A 19416-nucleotide genomic window follows, 5' to 3' on the forward strand; every position below is an offset into this window, starting at 1 on the left:
CAATCAGCCACCATACAATCATCTATGTAGGGAGGAAAAACATTAGACTATAACAGCCAGAAAATAACGGGTTAAGTAAATCCCAGAGACACACCTCTGGCCTCAGGAAAAGCACCGAAATGCATCTTCAACATAGTTTGCATTTGCACACTAAAACACTGAATATCTTGTCTTTTTTACCAGCCTAAATTCATCTCAGTAAAAGACCCAGGGCTAAAATGAATCCACTCTACAAAACTGTAGAAACCCCAACAGGCCCCTTTTAGGACTTCCTGGGAAAACAAGGGTAGTTTCCAGGACTGATGCTTGCCTCAGTAAAAACTGGCACGTCAAGCCCACCTCAGGTTAATTAACATTTTCTAATAGGTCAACAGACTGAAGCTGAGATTACTTAGGTGGCCAGTCCCGTGGGAGCATGAGGGATACTATTGTCAGAGACTCTCAGATAAGCTTAAGCTCCTGTCTCCTTGTCTTGACCAGATGGCCTCATCCCCATTATCACTACTCTGTTGTGCCTCCACAGGAGCCACCCAAAGCAGATGAGGTTCAGGGGAAATTTCCTGCCCGCTGAGGATAGCACCGTGATGTGACAGAGCAGATCAGGTTCACCTGTCATACTCAAACTAACAATTCAAGGTCTGCTCAAGTCTGCAGGCCACAGTGCTAATTGACCTAAAAGTCCTTCCCCCACTCTAATTCCCACTAGGGAAGGTGGGAGAGGTATGGCTTTTCCTTTGACAGATTCAATGGTATTGTGGTAAAAATGGTTTCTTCTAATTTCTGCACTGTATCAGTTACAAGAGTGTCCAACTTTTGACCTGAGGAATTGCCAGGATATAGGCACAAATAACGCATGGCAGGAGATTCATTACCTACACAGCTTTGATTTGCAGTCTTCCTGACTAAGATCTAATTGAAGAGCTTCGATGCAATCCAATACACTCAGATAAATTTATCTGACGTTTTGAACTTACATTTGAGAAATGGCACAAAGAGGAAATTATTAAGTCTTGGAACCATACAATTTCGGTGTTCTTCATAGGACCACTATGAACTCCTTTGGTGCCCTATTAATCGTTGTGCCAGAAGAACCTTATCAATGAATAAAATGTGATCAGATTGAAGAAATTTATAAAAGCTAGTAAAAAGCTATGATTAAAATCTTCAAAATCAGACAAAATCTATGATCCTGTCTTGCATGTAAGCTCAAGTGATGGGGCTGCTTTAAGTTTTTTTACAAACCATATGGGATAAGATTGAAGCAGTGACGACGGTCTTAAAAATATAACCATAACTTATATTGACAGTTCAATGTGTATATCAGCACAGGTTATGTTGAATTCTACGACAAAATCTTAGAAGCAGCACATCACTTATGTCTTGTGGAGTTGACTAACAAAAGCCCAGCTGTGACAGAAGCATGGTCATCAGAAACATGGTTCCAGAAACATCCATCTCTGCCATTTGCACTAGCAAATACGCTCCAAAGAAGGCACGCTGTCAGCAGGCTGATCCCTAGATGCATCAGGTTAGTGCTGCATCTTAGCAGAATGGGCACCCACAAAACAGGCCAAGTGAAGCCTCCATGCTTCAGTTTTACCTTCAGCTCAGAAGCATTGCTTTGTTAATTTCCACAAAAAAATCTTACAGTCTCGGTGAATATGAACAAATGTGTTCTCTTAATGCTTGGCTTTGTTACCTGTAAGCCTGGCTACTGGAGGCAGCTTTAGGAGAGACAGTTCCAATCGTGTCACATATTACTTAAATTCTAAAACTAATCTTTACTCTTCCATGTGTAAGAGAAACAGCAGCCACCTAGGCTCTAGAATCCTTATTCCTTTATCTAGTTGTCTTACCTGGATAAGAGGATATAAATGTTTCTTGTAGTGATTTGCCAACCACTATAAAATTCTTTTTCCTCCTTGCTCAAAAAGTTCATTGTGTCCAGTAGGTGGTATGATCGGATGACAGGTTCAGAAATTACTGCACAGCACACTCATCATTAACCAGAGGAGATGGCCAGCATCATGTAAGAAGGATAAGCTGGGAAAAAGGTCAGCTATCAGGAAAGCCCACTTACAGCATATTTTTGCTGAAGTGGTGGGGGCTAGTGACATACTTCCCCTCACTGTAAGGCTTTCTCTGGTACTATACATGTGCTACATTCAAAAACTGTTTCTAGTAAAAGCTGGTTCAGAAAAGTAAGGAAATTGATTACTCAGACTTTACCTTTTCACCTGTTAAAGCTACCATGTCCAGAGGTCCATACATAAAGCGCCCAACTAGTACCTGAGGACCGTCTTCTGCTGCAATGACATCATTAGCTCGGTGATTAGCAGTCACATTCTGAAATAAGAGCAGAAGGTGGGAAGGGTAGTGTTCGCTCTTGTAATGAGGCTCTCTTATGTTATTTATTAACAGTGACACGGAAACACATTCCTGGACAGGGTGTCTGAGGTACATCACAGTGCACATTAGAGCATCTAGCAAAACTGTGTTCCTATTTCAGCTGGAGCCAGGTTTCCAGTAATGGTGAGTTCCTGAACAGACTTCCTAGTGAGAGTGCTCAAGACAACCAAATAAGTGAGAACATTTAAGGGAATGCCAATTATCTTTCACTTCAAGTGGTGCCATAGATTCACACGATTATGTGCAAGACACGCATCTTAATTGACATTTCTAACTGAAGTGGCATCTGAAGAATGAAGAAAATATTTTTTTCTTGAGTTATGGATTCATCTAACATATAAGAAAATAGAAAAACAGCCTCTTTGCTTAACTAAAACTTAAGGCCCCTCTGTTATTTAAAGAAAGAAATACACTTTCTCCCAACACATAGCAATAAACTAAGAATAAATTGTTCCTATTCCCTAATTGTTGTTTGCCTCTGGATTATGTTAGCAGTTTTCAGCTCTTTAGTAATATTCAGTTATGTAAACTCATGCTTCGGGAGATCAAACTCCATTTAAATTGCTCCCAAACCCAAGTTCTATAGCTACCATATATATACAGATTTATACTTACTCTCAATTTGACATGTGTCCTTTTGCGTAGCCATTTTTCTCGTGGATTGGATGGACTTAGTGTTGCTGGATCCAGGTTGTCGTTTTCCTTGAAATTTACATTTTCATACCTCATCACCTGAAATTATATTAATATTTTAATAAACAGCATGTGGCCTGGGGAGCCCTGGTACTTGGCAAATAAAGGGAAAGTACACTGCTGCTCCAGCTGAATGACACTGCAGAGCCAAAAGCACAAGGAAAGTAGAAAGAGGTACAGGCCATATGTTCACATTAATTGTATAGACAAATAAACTGCTTCCACTCTGTTGGCCAACACTTAATCTCAAGTACTTTCTGAACTGCTTTTCCATTCACAACAGAGCTTGCACATTCTTCCAGAGAAAATGGTGAAAACATTAGGATGGTATCAAGTGACAATCACATTGTCTGCTTTAGTATGCAAAATCACTAAAGCAGCTTAAGACCACAGAAGTATTTTTTAATGTCCTTTATGGGGCAGAGGTCAGATCCTGACTCCATCTGTACTAATTTTCTATACATATATCCAGACAGAATGGTTCTTATCACCTTTTGGATATTACTGCAGTAGGTGATAGGCTCAGGATTTGGCTTGTGGTTAGTAAACTTGTGAACATGCAGAACATACAAGCTACACATTCTTACAAGCTAAATATCACACGCTTACCAAGAAACTTCCATGTCCAACTCAAGATTTCAGAACACAACCCACAGATTTCAGAATCTGTGGGTTATTATGCCCTGTTTCAGTTGAAACCACAAGCCCTGTCTTACTGAAATCTGTGGGTTGGACCCTGGGATCATGGCTAGCGTGAGGCTACTTCAATTTGAATGAGAAATAGCTTAGTCCGTCTCCCACAAGCCAGCAAAAAGTCATTCAAGTTGAACATTTGGTTTTCTGTGCTGAAGTTTTCCACACTGGGTGCCCTCTCTGGAAGAGTGGCCTAGAATAATTTTGAAAGATGTCTTATATGAAGTTCTTTGAGTAAAATCCTGTTGCATTTGGCCTTAGCAAAGCAGCTGGCTTGCAACAAATCATAGTAATGCTGAGAAGTCAGTGTGTTTTTTAACAAATTGGCATAAATTCTATTCACTGGAGGTCATGTGCAGGAAATATATGTGCCCATAGGGCATTCAGGAGCCGTTAGTCTTAACCTTAACCCCCAGCAAGGGCAGAATGTCCAGACTATGCTGGAACTAACCAGTCCTTTATGTAGTGCTGTAAGCTCACATATTGCTTTACAGGCATGTTCCAAATGCTTGAAAGGCTTATTAAATTCTAAAAGCTGTGATGCACATATAAGGCTAGGTAAGACACAACAATGCAACTTGATATGAATGCACATAAATAATAAGTAGAATAAAGCAGAAATGATTGCTAGCAGACAACTGGGCTCAGGGAGGTATTTGAAAGGAAAGATGGGAGAATGTTCTGATGGATTCAAGGCAAAAAACATCCTGAGAGAGAAGATGAGATGACAAGAGCTATAAGAGAGCTACAAAGGAGAGGAGAAACATCTATGTACAATTGCCCTTGAACAGAAAAAAACAGGGATTTGCATCCTGTCACTTCCAGTAGAAACCTCTCCTCTACTTTCATATGAGCATCAAATAAGATTCCTGTTTTGGAGACTGTTCTCGTTCATGGAAAAACTCTTCAGCAACTTTTTCTTTGCCTTGATTACAGTGATGCTAGTTATAAACAAAGTTTTTTAAATTAGCTTTTAAAATTCTGCATTGCTTACTGATACATTTTGACTGGAATCAGATATACTAAAGGATGCTCTGAAATGACAGCAAGAAGTTGAAGGACTCTTAGAATTTCATCAGTTAAAAACAGCAATCAAAAACTCCGCAAGTGGTCTGGTTACCAGCCAGATTGTATGCTGTGCACTCCACTCACAGACTGCTGTATAAAGATGGAGGCTCGATACAATTGCACAGTATGACTCAGCAACAGTTCTGCACTGGAGGGAACTCAGCCACTGAGCTTCCATTCCCAGGAAATCCCAGGTGAGCCTCCAGGGAGCTAACATCATTGACATCAGCACTGGGAGCAGGAGGTGGAGGGAGCTAACACTCAGAGACCAGCTAAAAGGAGTTGCGAGAAAGGCAGGCACACTGACGTCTGCCAAACTGATTTAATGAAGAAAAGTCACTGTGCAGTTTTCTGCATTATTCTCTCTACTGTTTGCCTGGCAGCAGCTGTTTCATCATTCACTAGATATAAAAAACACACTGATTCTTGGGTTAATCCAGATTAAACTGCTTGTGACTGGCTTTTGGGTGAGGGTCACTTTGGGTTCTTGGAGAGACACTTACCCTGCAGGTTTCACTTGAACACTTTTTTTTTTTTTACCCCAGGTGAGATTTCTCAGCCTCACCACTTTCTCTAGAGGTCAGAGCACTGTATTATACCTAAGTCACTGCGAGCTGCTGTCAAATTACTGACATAGTAGGAACAACAGACCCATCATATGACTCAGAAATAAATTCTGAGGAGACAGTGCACACAATGCCTTGAAATACTCTCATATAGTTACAGGAGAGACTTGATTTTCTTATGGGAGTATTACTTTCAAACTGCTGGTTTATTATCAAATGTATGCTAATAATTTGACATTTAGTAGGGAAATACATAATTAAGAAAGGCTGGAAATAGCCTATTCCTTCAAAAACAGAAGGAAATTAACACATAACACATAATACTGATCTGGGGCATGGAAGGGGCGTGTAAGGTATGCAAGACAGTGCATTGTTCCCACACAGTCAGCAGTAAGAATACCAGCCAGCAGTGCTAATGGTAGGCTCACTGTCCCCTTCACCACTCCAATAAATCCACATCTGTCATTCCTACCTCCAACTGTATGTGATGCAACCACAGTTAGCCATCCTGACCACCCTTGGAATATGCAATTAACGATCACAATGTTATTGGTTGCAGAGCGAAAAAATACAGAGATCAATGACCTGTCTTAAAATGAAGGCCACAACATCTGTTGATTCCCAGTAGCTGGCATGGAAGAGATGCGGCAGGGCCACAGTTGGAAAGGCTGTCAGCACATCTGGACAATACAAGGCATAATCTATTCGTTTTGTTCCCCACCACTTTGCAGTAACTACAAAAAACCCAAACAAAATAGCATCACATTTCTATAAGGTATCTTCTTAATAAATCTCTTGCTGTCTTTATGTTTAAGCTAGATAATTGAATGAAGTCTTCTGCTTTTTTATCTTGACATTTAGAGTCTGTTAAAGATATCTATCAAACATGAAACTATTGTTTACACTGACGGCATCATCACTTAAATATCTGCAATCTAAACAGTTCTATTGGGTCCAAGTTTGGGGAAGCAGAAATCACCTCAGCATGATTCCTGTTGCTGCCTGGTCCACAGAAAATGTACAGTGAGACTAGTACTTCTATGATTGTGTTATAGAACAAGAATTGCAAATGCTTCCCAAATAGTGAACGGCATATTTATATATGACTACAGTCCATAACAGGACAATGTAATAATTCATAGCACTTTTAATTATGGGTAACAAATCTTATCTATCTGTATTTCTTCATGCCTGGAACATGCTTCTAAATCCCTATTATGAAACCCTTAATGACTATTTATGGCACCTTAATATAAAACTGTGACTTCACTTCTGTTACTTTATCTACTTAATTACAAACAGAAGAGGAAGCTAAATTGTGTTATTTAAAATTGCAGCAAGTTAGGCTGTTCTCATTCTCCCCAAATTTCCAAGCAGGTAATTTTCCTTTTCATAATAAACTTTTGCACAGAAAGGATGTGGAGGGAAGGGCTGTTGCCATGTCAGACAGCACATGGCACCAGGCTTCACTCACTGTTGGTGAGGTATGCTGATGGCAAGCTTTCTGTTGACCCTGAGTTTTCACTGTTTGTGCTGTCCAAGCTCAACTTTCTTATTCTTCCTTGTGGTTGATCAGATGCGTTTGGAGATCCAGGATTCTCTTGAGAGAAAGGTATGTTCAAAGAGCTGTTCTCAAGGAACAGAGCACTGTGGTTGTGGATAGCATCACCTGCAGGTTACAGAAAGGAAAATAATTAAAAAAAAACAATTGGATGAACAACATGGCTTTGAAACTGGGGGAGTGGGGGGTGTGCGTGTGCATTTTTTTTATTTAATTTTTTTTTTTTAAACACAGAGCTAATGGGCGTTTTCCTGAATAATATCAGATTTCATGACCACGGATGAAACTCCTTCAGAGTGAGGAGGTCAGCATGAGACAGCATGACTAAATGGAGAAAGCACACCCTACTGCCATCAAAATACAATGGCAGCTGGGCCGTTTTGGCCAAGATCTTCCAAACTAGGTAGTGATGTTGGGAGTCTATTTTACTTCACACTCAACCCTATCCATTTTAAAATCATTCTCTGAGAAGAGCTATACAGCCCTGGGAGTCTGTGATACTTCTCTTGTCCACTTCCTGACATGAACAAAATTACTTTAGAAAGAGAACCTTCAGCAATGCTATCTACTGTTTTGCATGTTCCCAAAAGGAACAAATTCTCATTTATTCATGACACTCTGACAAAGCTATAGGCCATGGCTAACACCTCTACTTAATGAAACAAAACACAGCCTTTCTCCTGAGGTGTTCTGAAATATGTAAGAACAGACATGCATTTAAATAAAAGCATTACTGATAACTTTGCTTGAGGCAGTCTACACATCCCTCCTGTACCTAGGAAAGGCAGAACCTCAAGTGAGACAGAGGTTATACAGCAAAGTGCATATCAAAAGCAGCTGACTCTTCAGTGTTGTTTTTCAGAGAACAAACCTCTTCGAGAGGTTAAAACAGTGAACAAAAGGAGACCCAGTTCAACGCACAGAATACAAAAGAAAGCAGACGTCCCTTGATGATGTATTGCTCTACTTCTCAGTGTATTTCAATCCCATTCAGAAAAATAACTGTAATCATGCTGTGCTCATCTTTCACATGGTCTTTGGTTGGGGAATATGTCATACATTTCTTTATGTAGTGGAGGCCTGGAATAAGTTTCTCTTGAACTTTTCAAGTTTTACCAACTCTGAATGCAATGAATACCTCAATGGTGCACATAGAAGTCAACAAGTTGTTGCTTTCAAGGATACCATTCCTTTAAAAAATACACTGGAAGCTTAAGTGTCTATAGATTATCAGAACTAATGGTGGTAAAACACGTCACCGTTTAATGAAAAAGGAACCGCAGCACAGCTCCCTACAATGTCCTCCCTTCCAAAAAGCAGACATGGCTAGAAAGACTCTGGCTTGTTTTGACATAAGCCTGAATATATCAACTGCATGAGACAACACTAGGAGCTGCCCTGCAACTGAATCAGAGAAACAATTAAACTCTAACACTTTGTGACAGGTATGTAGTTTGGACAGGATATGTTCAATTGTAGTTTCCATGGGAACATGTGCTTTGAGTTTTCATTAAAGAAACTGTAATGTACTGTTCTTTCAAAGGAATCTTGCTCATGCCATACATTAAGGAAAGTTATGTGCGGCTACAGGAAAGCTTGATGGAGGTGAAAGGAATGGAAGGATGATTTTATTACTTCCTATGTCTCAGGCAAACTACATAGACTGCAACACAGACAGCTGAAAACAAAACACAATGCTGCTTTCCTATTACTTACCTCACAAGATGAGGAAGTATTACATGCTCTTTGTAGTGAAAGAAGCAGCACAAAGAAGTAAAAGGTCTGATTCTATGTCATACTAAATACTGAACAGCAAGGCACCTGGTCCTTCTGACAACAAACCCCAAATCATGTGGCCTAAAGCATCACAGCAAATCAGTTCACTGAAGAGAGTAGCAGAATCCACGGACATAAGCAGTAAGGAAGGGAAGCTGCCAAACTGCACCCCATTAGGGGCCTATCTGATCCAGAACCCTGATCCAAACATCAACCAACAGGAAATTCCACAGAAGAAGGTGCAATGTATCCCATAAATGAGAGCTGTATCTCCATGAAGTGCTCATGATCGGCAGTGTTGTGATACATACTTTCTGCTTCCCCTTCCAAAAGATTCACTGAAATAAAAACGGTTGTGCTTTAAAAATAAATTTTCTGCTTCTGAATTCTTGTTGCTCGCTGAAACAGTCAGAAATTGACCCTAATCTAATCCTTCCTCCCCTATTATAATTTTGCAAGAGTTTTGGTTTTTCATTCCCACTAAAATGGAGATGGAGAGAGAAATAAAAATAGTAACCTTGCACAGAATGGAAAATATGTTGTTAGCCAACATATCTGTTAGCCTTTTCCATATTATTGACCAGCTTAAGACCAGCTTGGTAAGGCATCTGGTGCCTTGAAACCTGTTGTTTATTTTGTAATACTGTTATTCTAAGCTCAGTAACCCTTCTCCCTGTGAAGAGATCAAATCAATAACATGGAAGGCATTTTCGGCAGTTTTTTTTCTCCTGTTTCCTGAATTACCTTCATGTTAAAAAGGTAGGGCAGCCTGCCTTCATTGCTGTGGGTCACATCTTTGTTGAATTGGAAAAAAGGACAGAGAGTACTGGTTAGAGATTAATAAAATACATGTAATACTATTTTTTTCTAAAAGCCCTGTGCTCAACTTCTGACTAGGACAGTCTACGTGCATAATTCTTCCATTTAAATAACTGAAACGGATACTTCCCACCCAAAACAACCTTCCTCATGGCTCTTAGGGTCACTAAAGGTTCTTATTAATCCTACTAATCTAAATTTACTATCATGCTTGATAAGAAATAAAATAAAGGCACTGTTTTACAGAGTCTCATCTTGGATAACTATGAGTTACAGCCAATACAAAGAGGCAAAGCAACTTCCTCAAGGCGACACAGTAACCATCTCCAAAAAAAATTAGCAATACTTTATTATATGCATACACAATTGGAGAAGTGCTGTGCTTTTAGACCTTAATTTCTATCTATCCATAATGAAGCAGACCAGTCGGATCAGCCATAGTCTGGACTGGCACTCCTGCACATTCCTTAGAAATAAAACTTTGCAAGAGAAAAATTGCAGCACAATTGAAATAATTGCAAAAAGTAAAATGTAAGGTAGAAGCTCAAACAGTAAACAGGATTCTGATTATCTATGTTCTGCTATGTCAAATGTCTAAAAAGTAGGATAGGTTGAAATCAGGTGTTGTGAATTAATACATAACAACCATATTTTTAACCCCCAAGTAGATATAATGCATCATGTCATAAGCAGCAAAGCAAAAAAAGGAATTAAATTCCACACATTAGTAAGTGTCAAAAGACATGACTGGTGGTAGATCAGAGACCTGTCACAGAGCTAAGTCTCACTTATAATAGCTACAAAAGCACTTTGATTATGAAATGTCAACTACACAGCAGCTGAGAAAGCTGCTGTTTAATGACAGGTCAAGACAGCATGGCTTCCTCTGGCCTTTAACAGAACCTGAACTTTGTACCTTGCCCTTATAGTAAAAAAAACCCCACCAATTAATAAATCGTATTTTTGTCTGAACCATTATCTACTGCTATGTCTTCTGTCAGCAATCACCAGAGATAGAAGAGTTAGGAAGATAAATGTTTTTTCCACCTGCTCTGTATGTCTGGCAGTGCTTTCAACACAGTTTCTTCTACTTTCACTTGTCTGTATATCACAGCAACATGAGATAAATAGCTGCTTAAGAGGTGACTTCTGAAAAAGTGGGATGCCTGATGTGAGTATTTTTATTCTATCTATCCAGTGCACAGGTCGAAGATATCTCAGATATTAAACCTAATCTTTGCTCATTTTTCTTTCTCTTTGTGTTGACTCTCCTATACATGAAGAAAACTGAATTTAAATCATGCCTCAAATAATTTTATATTATTAAGCTATTTTATCAATAGCCTAAGAATGTTATCACGTCCACATTAGGAATTGTATCAACAGAAGACACAGTTGCAACTGACCACGTAATTGACAGAAAGAGGAATAATTCTCTGGGCTAGTCAAGTCTCTGTGATTATCAAAATCAAGCCTGGTAAGAGTCAGCTTTCATCATCATTAACAACTTAATAGATTGATCCATCACACACACAAACACCACCACATTACTACAAACTGTATGACCCTGGGGGCAGACTTAGTGATAAGTATTGATGCCTGCTGGATGCAAAAGGCAATCATCTAGATAAACGTGTGGTCTGCAATTTAAGTCCTGACATTTAAGTCTTAGATGTTTCCTGAATCTCAATGGAAAAAGTAAATTTGATAAACTAAAAGCTTCAAGATAAACCCTATGCACAGAGCAGCTGGCTCCAAGAGCTTCATTTGATTGGCAAGAACTGAAAGACAGCTATAGAAATCCTGCTCCCCCCCTGCCAGTTTATCTGTTATCACTGAACTGTTCCTATGAATCATATAGTGAAGTTTCCTTCTAGTAGTAAATTTTTTTCATGCAGGTTCCAGATCAGATTTTTCTTCCACAGATGCACCTATCAGGAATTTCAGGAAGACAACAGAATCATTCTTATTTTAATCATCAGTTCTTTTGAGAAAAGGAACAGGGAGTGAGATTGTTTAATGGCATGAAAGATTATCAGAAAAAGCTGAAGGCTTTGGGCAGTGCATAGTAATTAGTTTGGTGTAACTAGGTCTCATCATAATTTATTAGTAAACTACCATTCCAGCTGACGCCACGAAGGCTCTCATTTTAAGAAATACTTTCACAAGCCCAGGTATCAGAGAAAGCAAAAAAAATTATACAGTCACTAGAATTAATCCCCTGTGAATGAAGAACCTTAAATTCCAAAAGGATCTCAGAGCACTTGCATTTAAATGGGAGGATTTCACATTCATCAAAAAATAACACAGCGTAGCTGTAAAGCACGGCAAGGATTTAACTCTGCACAGAGGCTTAAATACAAAACCATACCTTGGAACATTTGCTGATCATTAGCACTCAGGAATCTTTATTTTATAATACTTCCAACAGACAGGGTTTCCAGATTTAGATGCTCTGTAGGGGAATCTTCTGACCCAGTGCCTTAGATGAACTCAAAAAGAATGCCAGTTGTTCTTAAATCACTTATAAAACCTCTGCTTCAAGAATCACTGTATCTGAAGGGTTTACTTTAACACAACAAAGCTGGTAAAATGTACCAACACAAGGTTTTCCACTTGAAAAGCAGCCTAAGGGAACTATTCTTCCTAGGAGAGTTATTTAAAGGCAGGTTCAACTTTTCAAGGCAGCCTTAGATATGTCTCAGTGACAGAATTAGTGCCTAACTAACCAGCCAGATTTCCAAGTGCACAGTCGGGCTTCATAATAACTCCAAGTCAGAATGCAAAGCAGAGTATATATTTGCATTGAAAGAAAACTTAGACACGGGGGTGAGGAGAGAGCACATATTCCCTGGTTTGGACTGTCCCTCACCTTAGCTATTACTTAAGTCAATTCCTGAGGAACAGCCAGATCTTCACATGTTTCAGTGAAGCCAACACCTAGAAATCACCCTTCTGCAATTCAAGATCAACTGTTGCTTTTCAAACATTGATTTAATCGAACACATTTGCATCCAATGTACACCATATTTGAGCAGATAAAACAAAGCAGTTGTGTGTATCCTACTGCACAGAATGGTTTCCCAATGATACAATTCTCCTAGCTCCAACAAATAGAAAACACTGCCATTTTACTATATTAGCCTCCAACCTTAAACTCTGAATCCTGAAAAGCCTTTTGAAACATCCTGCTGAGGCTTGAATTCATGTCTCAATCTGTAGCAAAAAGAATAAATCCAATGTGCATGCATGTACAGATAGATACACACTGATCAATTCCTTTTTTGCATAATATGACAAGGTACTTTGCACCTATATGATTTTATCTCATTTGCTATAAAGTCAAAAGAGCACAATTCCTTCTATTAGCACCTCGATCATCCATGTCTTCCTCTTTCCTCCCCACAAATCAGTCTATTTCTGTTTTTTTCCTGGATTGAAACATTTATTACCCAATATAACTTGTTTAGTAGCCTACCTAGGAAAAGAGCAATCAAAAGACAATTAGCCCAGTGCTCTGATTTGCCCTAGTAGATATCCACAATAAATCAACCACAAGTGACCAAAGGAAACAATATCTGAAGATCTAGGCAAAGGTCAACTAACTGTAAAAATAAATTGTTTAAAACGATAGCCAAAGACACGGAAGTTTGCAACTGACACTTCACCTAAAGCAGCAGTATCACCTTCCAACCCCTCTTTAACACAACTAGCATCACAAAGCTCATACATGAGAATAATTTTTTCTTGGTAATCTTCTTTAGTTCCACATTTGCTAAATATGTCTGTGCCATTCTGTGCCAGATGACTTGTCTTTAGCATGTTAGCACACTGGTATTTCAAATCCTCTTGACCTGTGTAAGGAGAGAATGCTTAAGAGAACAACAGGTAAGGAGAGCTATGAAAATAGGCACTGTACCTAACTGGTGAGATCTTCCATCTCCTAGTGGGTATCTCTGGTACCGTGGGACACTGAATGGAGGCAGGAGATGGAACCTTTTCTCCAGCAATGGTTCAAGTCTGCAGGCAGAGGGGTCAGCAGAGTGAAAGAAACTGTATACTTGGCTGCAGGCTGGGCGGACCTGGCATACTTGGATGAGAATCAGACAGAGAAAGAGAGGTCAGTATTTACAATTTTCAAGGAGTCTATACAGAGACAAGGTTAATATGGTCATCTGCAAACTCCAGACTAGAATACATCTGGCCACAAGAAATTTAACTAAATTGTTTGCTATTTCATATGTAAAGATCACTTTGCTGCAAAGGAGTTTATAGAGACATCACAATCTGAGATGCAAGCATGTAGCAGACATGAACACCAGCCAGAGAAATTGACAGAAGTAAGGAAGGAAAAAGAAGTTTTAAAATCTTCTAAATATAATTAAATATAATATTAAGCATTACAGCTATGATGCTCTGCACTTCAAATATTTACCAGCAAAAGGGTTTGATGGGCCTGTTACGTTGAGAGGACTTAAATCTAGGTGACAGCAGTTTCTAAAGTCACCTTATGGAAGCTAATGTATAGAAATGAGGCTGGTCATACTATAACAGCAAAGCAACATTTATGATTCTTGCTGAAGGTATGCAGTTCCTGAGGGTTTTGGGCTGCAACTGTAAATGCAAATCTGAAAATCACTTACTCAGCTAATAAGGAATTCCTTTGACTGTACACACAGCAGCAAAGCATAACTTATACTCAGATGGGTGATCACATGAGACTGCTAAGGTCTGTAAAACAGTCTGTGTAGTCACTTCTCACCACACCACACTTCAATCACACTGAATCTTGCCTGCATAAGCAAATCAATTCATTATAGGCTTATTAAACTTAGTACAGTTTGTATAGTACTGCATTTCACATTACAACAGTCAGTTTATTAACTGCAAGAGTAAAAGAATGACTGAGGTATTTACAAAATATGTTTGGGAATATTATGTCTGCTCCCCATGAACTCCATGCAAGCAAGACATGTTTTCAAACTTGCTGTGCTACACAATAAACCCTAAATGTTGTTCTGATAGAATTACTATTTCCTTGTGGTGATAATGAAAACCTGGTAACGTATATGATGTTTTTCTTAGAAGACGTTTGATGCAGCGTTGTTCCCATGCAGAAGCCAAACACACGCTTAACTGGAAACCATGAAGAAAGATGTTAGAGTTTTAATATAAGGTGTCATGGAATATTAGATCCCATGCAGTCTATCTTAAGTGACATCTCTCACCAGAGCACCCATCGTGGAATTGAAAAACAAAAAAAAAAAAAAAAAAAAAAAAGAAAGAAAATCAAACCCACACTACTTAGGTTCTTTCTCATTTTCAAGTGCAACAGACAAGGTATCTGTACATAAGCAAAACTACAATGAGCAAACTTGATGCTGTACATCTTCCTCTGCTGCAGTCACAGAGAGTCAGTAAGAGCTACAACAGAAAACACTACGTTCTTACAGGTTTTCTCAAGTGCTTTCCATGTTGATGGAAGGTCTCTAAAAATTCATGTTCTGGGGCTTGCTGCTATTAAAGGTATACAGGGACAAATCTTGATATCGACTATGTTGATGTTACCAAGTTCTAAGCTTAAAAGATTGATACTGAGTTGTAATAGCAGCATTGCCATGAACAGGTCAGAGCAATACTTTGTTTTGTCCTGTTCTATATGAGTGTTTGTTCTATGAAGGCTACAGCACAGGCACACAATGTTTCTTCTCAAACTAGTAAGACAATTAACCTTTTATTGATCATAGCAAAAACCTTCTCAAGATACTCTGAGTACGATGATAAATCACAGCCATGGGGACCACTTTACTGCATGTGCTTTGTGCTAAACTGTCTAGGAGACTTATCTTCATGTCATGAAGATATCCATACTCATAGCCCCTCAAGAAATGCTCTGGGACAAATCTTCCAATAAGAGTATACCTACATACGATCCAGTTCTGCAAAACCATGAACTTTTTTGTTCTTTGGACATGCAGTGTGCATTGTATTTTGTATTCACTGACTCACTCTGAGGATGGTGCAACATGTCTTTAATTCTGCAGGATTTCTGTCACACAAAGTGAACAATGTGGGTGTCTTTGGAGGCATTAAGTGAAGCTTTGTATGTTGTTTTTTCCCCCCACACTCTCTTTGTAAAACATTTTAAGATTGTTATCAGTGGCAATTACCAGGTTTCCAGCTGCAGGATAACCAAAACCTACTTTTGATGTCTGCTGTGTGTTGATTTTTCTAGAAAGGATGGCTCTGTGCATCAATCAGCACTCCTGGTAGCAGATGAAAAGAAAGTAGGAGAGAGTAAGGCTGCTTGTTGAGGACACCACAGAATCTTTTCCCTTTCCCACTATCAAATAAATAGGAGCTTCATGCCACCTTTGTCCCTTTTGCACCATTAAGCCAGCCATATGCAACAACTATGGCCTGTGAGATTCTTCTGTGAAGTACCTTTCCACAGTTCTCCAGGAACCACTATCAAGTACCCTTTTTTCTTAACATAGTCTCCAAGTAGGGTACAAAACACACGCACCAGTTTATTGTGCTATGGAAACTGAGTAAATTCTCCAATGTATTCCAGTTAACTGCATCACAAGAGAAGCAGAAGAAGGGAAACACCAGCAAGACTGCCAAGATTCAAGACTACTTTTGATGGCTTTCTTCAAGCTGTATTTTGTTCTTAGTATTTGCCAGAAAAAATGGAAACAGATTACCTGTGTGAGAGCATTTAAGCACAGCAGAAATTAATTCTTTGCAAGGAAAGTATAATTCTCTTGCAGAGCCCAACTACTGTGAAATACATTCTGTGAGGTAAAGCACTGCACTGCGTTATAATTAAAAACATTTTGGCAAGCCTATAACTTTGACGTTTGTATTTAGGGATCTAGTGCTTATGAAGTAGAGCAATAAACTGGGTATTATCCTACTAAACTAGAGCTTCCTTCCCTAGTGGGTAGTATATTGGTTTATTCTTTCTTTCTCATTATGCTTAATATTAACTGTCAGAGATAAACATAAGGGAAGTGTTTAATGTAATTAAATCAGTTGCCTAATTGCACCTTCTAATACTTCCTGTACAGGAACTTTTTCTGTATATGTCTGCCTTCTGTATATGCACAGAAGGCAGACAGAGACAAAGCAAGCCAGGAATGCAAACAGCAGGGTTATAAAAGTTGTTAGCATAGGGCAAATTATGGTATTTAGTGGCAGCAAGAAATCATGTCCTCCAAGTTATCAGCTGTTTTCATAACTCTCTTCCAACCTGGCAAAGGAATATAACATATTCCAAAGATTACTTCCTACTACTGTGGCATTTAGCAGTATTAGTTCCTATTGAGAGCAAGTGCAAAACACCCTACTATTACAACCATCCTAAGGTAGAACAGTGCCACTTTGTGGATGTAGATAGATACTCATGATCTATTTGGAATTCTAAAAAACACCGACATTTTCATAGGGTAGCAAGCCTCATCCAAGGATAATCAGCACACAGAGAGTGGAAGACTCTGGCAGAGACACACAAATGATCAGTACTTTAGAAAATAAGAACTAAGACTAGACAGTGGGAGGACCACAGAAAAGAGTATTAGAGGGTAACCAGAACTGTTAAGGAAGCACTAAGGGACCAACAGAATACTCAACAGAAGAGAATTAAAAGGCATTTGGCGAGGAAATAAAAAATTGGAATGAAGATTTGGTTTTAGCCACATTCTTATTAGTGTAAAGATGAATAAATATAATATAATAAATATAATAATATAATGGATATAATTTTCTTCCATTTTATTTCAAAAACTGACTCTAACAAAACAAATACATGAAAATATCCTGAATTTTATTTCTCACATTTCCAGGTAGCTTTCTACCTTTCATTTCAGTAAAAAGGGCACCCAACTCTTCTCACCTAACTTCCAACTATCTGCATGATAGGTTTCAACTTGTCTGCTTTCCTCACAACTGCACCATAATTATCACTTTAAAATGGGATTCTCTTCTCATATGCACCTCTAAAGACTACTTATGCTTCAAGTAGACTCAGCTCACCTTGGAATGTGTTTGAAATGCTGGTCAGTTGAGCTGCTCTCAAAGCATGCTCCCTGCAGGACACCAGAGGGAGGATGGAAGTGAGAGCTAATTTGAAGAAAATAGTTTAAAATACCAGTAATTTATGTGAAATTTTCCTGTCAAAGTGTCTGGAGGGTACCAGAGCTACGATTAGGGAAAGAAGCACTATTAGCTAGAGAGTTTAGAAACATACAGCCCCAGTCCAGTAAAGTATTTAAGCGTTAAAATTTGCCATTCATCTCCACCTGATCCCAATTCTTGATAGTTATGTCATTCACCCGCTATAAATTTAAATATGAGAAGGGGCCTTTGACCTGTGAACAGAGCTGCCACCAAAATATTATAGAAGGACTCAGAAGTTGTGTTTGCTCTTTGCTTTCCAGTATCTAAAGGTAAAAATGTAATTGTATGGTCCATTAATTCCTTCCAAACAGGTAACAGGAACACTTGCTGTGCGGAAGAGCTTGCTTTAGATTCCTGAAACAAGTGGAAACTGTGGAATAGACACATTATATCTTGCCCCAGTCTTACCAGTTTCACTGTCCATAAGCCATGTCTCAGACATCTTGCTAAAGGAAGCTATCAGAACTTAAAGACATTATGTTTTCTATTTACTGATACATTCTCATGAATAAATGGGAAGCACATACAACAATCAGAGTTGTGGTAACCTTCAGAAATTTCCTTCTTACCAGTCAGGACAAAGCTGTCTCTTTTTTTCTTCTCTTGCCTTGCAGCCTTCCCCAGTAACACAGCTGAGTTTCAAGTTCAAAACAGCATTATGGCCTCATACAAAACATAGTCAAAATATGGTAAGTCACTTTGTTTTTAAAATTACCACCTGAGACAAATCCCAGTAGCCTCATTTTTAACTTGTTTATGCTTTGCCTGGAATTTCAGACAGGGAAAGGTTATGATCAACTTGCAGAGCTTCCCCTGTCTCTGTGATCCTACTTCACAATGTAAGGTTCCAGGAAGGCAGCTCTCACCTCTCTGAATCCAATGTTAGTTCTAAAGGGCATGTTTATATGGCCAACAATGAATTTTAAATGTAATTGTCATAATTCTGAACACACAAATCCTTTCATATGCAGCACAGCATTCAAGGGAAGATTTCAGGTTGCACAGAGAATTAGACAGAAAAAGTACATCACTTCAAAGCAATCCCTCTTGCAAAAAGCCACAATTCCAATAAATTTTCACACATATTCAATACATGTGTACATTCCCTTAAAGTGAACCATGAATTTTAACTGTGCTCATCAGGACTGACTGATGGGAGGGCTTACCACACACAGTCAACTGCTAACAGCCACCACTGGCTATAGGAAAAGATGTGTCAATGTCTGCCACTGAGGTACGCTTGTACCAAACACTGCCAGTATTTTCTACTTACTGTGCAGTAACTGGCATCTGCTAATCAGCATTTGTCCTCACTCTAAAAAGGTATCTAACAGATGCATGCTCTATTTCATATGTGATTCCAGGGTAAATGTGTCTACTCTGATGCATTAAATGGAAACCACGACATCTTGCAAAAATACAAATTCTAGCTCAAAGAATTTGACTCCATGTGTGTAAATTAATAGTGATAGATTTTTCCACATGAAGTCCTACAAAAAAAACCCCTTAACTCCCTGCCCCAAACCCCCCAGCAAAACCCCCACCATCTTCCAAGGGAAGCATTGCTAATGTTGTAAAGAAATCCCCAAGACAGAAAAATAAATTCCAGTGCAGTTTTCAAAGCCAGCCATCACCTATGTAATTTTTGTT

At 38.9% G+C, this 19416-nt stretch overlaps 1 protein-coding gene across 7 annotated transcripts in view; it reads right to left on the reverse strand.

Moving 5' to 3' along the window:
* Positions 1–19416, reverse strand: part of PITPNM3 (PITPNM family member 3) — a 137106-nt gene that overhangs the window by 11238 nt on the left and 106452 nt on the right. For all 7 annotated transcript variants that reach the window (XM_049803085.1, XM_049803083.1, XM_049803079.1 and 4 more), the window contains 5 exons: positions 13505–13675; positions 6904–7098; positions 6015–6163; positions 3025–3141; positions 2230–2346 (listed from right to left, as the gene is read on the reverse strand). In XM_049803085.1, the coding sequence (XP_049659042.1) occupies positions 2230–2346; positions 3025–3141; positions 6015–6163; positions 6904–7098; positions 13505–13675 (749 nt within the window). The remainder of the gene's footprint in view (positions 1–2229; positions 2347–3024; positions 3142–6014; positions 6164–6903; positions 7099–13504; positions 13676–19416) is intronic.

The sequence above is a fragment of the Accipiter gentilis genome, chromosome 6, assembly GCF_929443795.1.
Source record: "Accipiter gentilis chromosome 6, bAccGen1.1, whole genome shotgun sequence".
In the NCBI taxonomy this organism is placed as follows: domain Eukaryota; kingdom Metazoa; phylum Chordata; class Aves; order Accipitriformes; family Accipitridae; genus Astur; species Astur gentilis.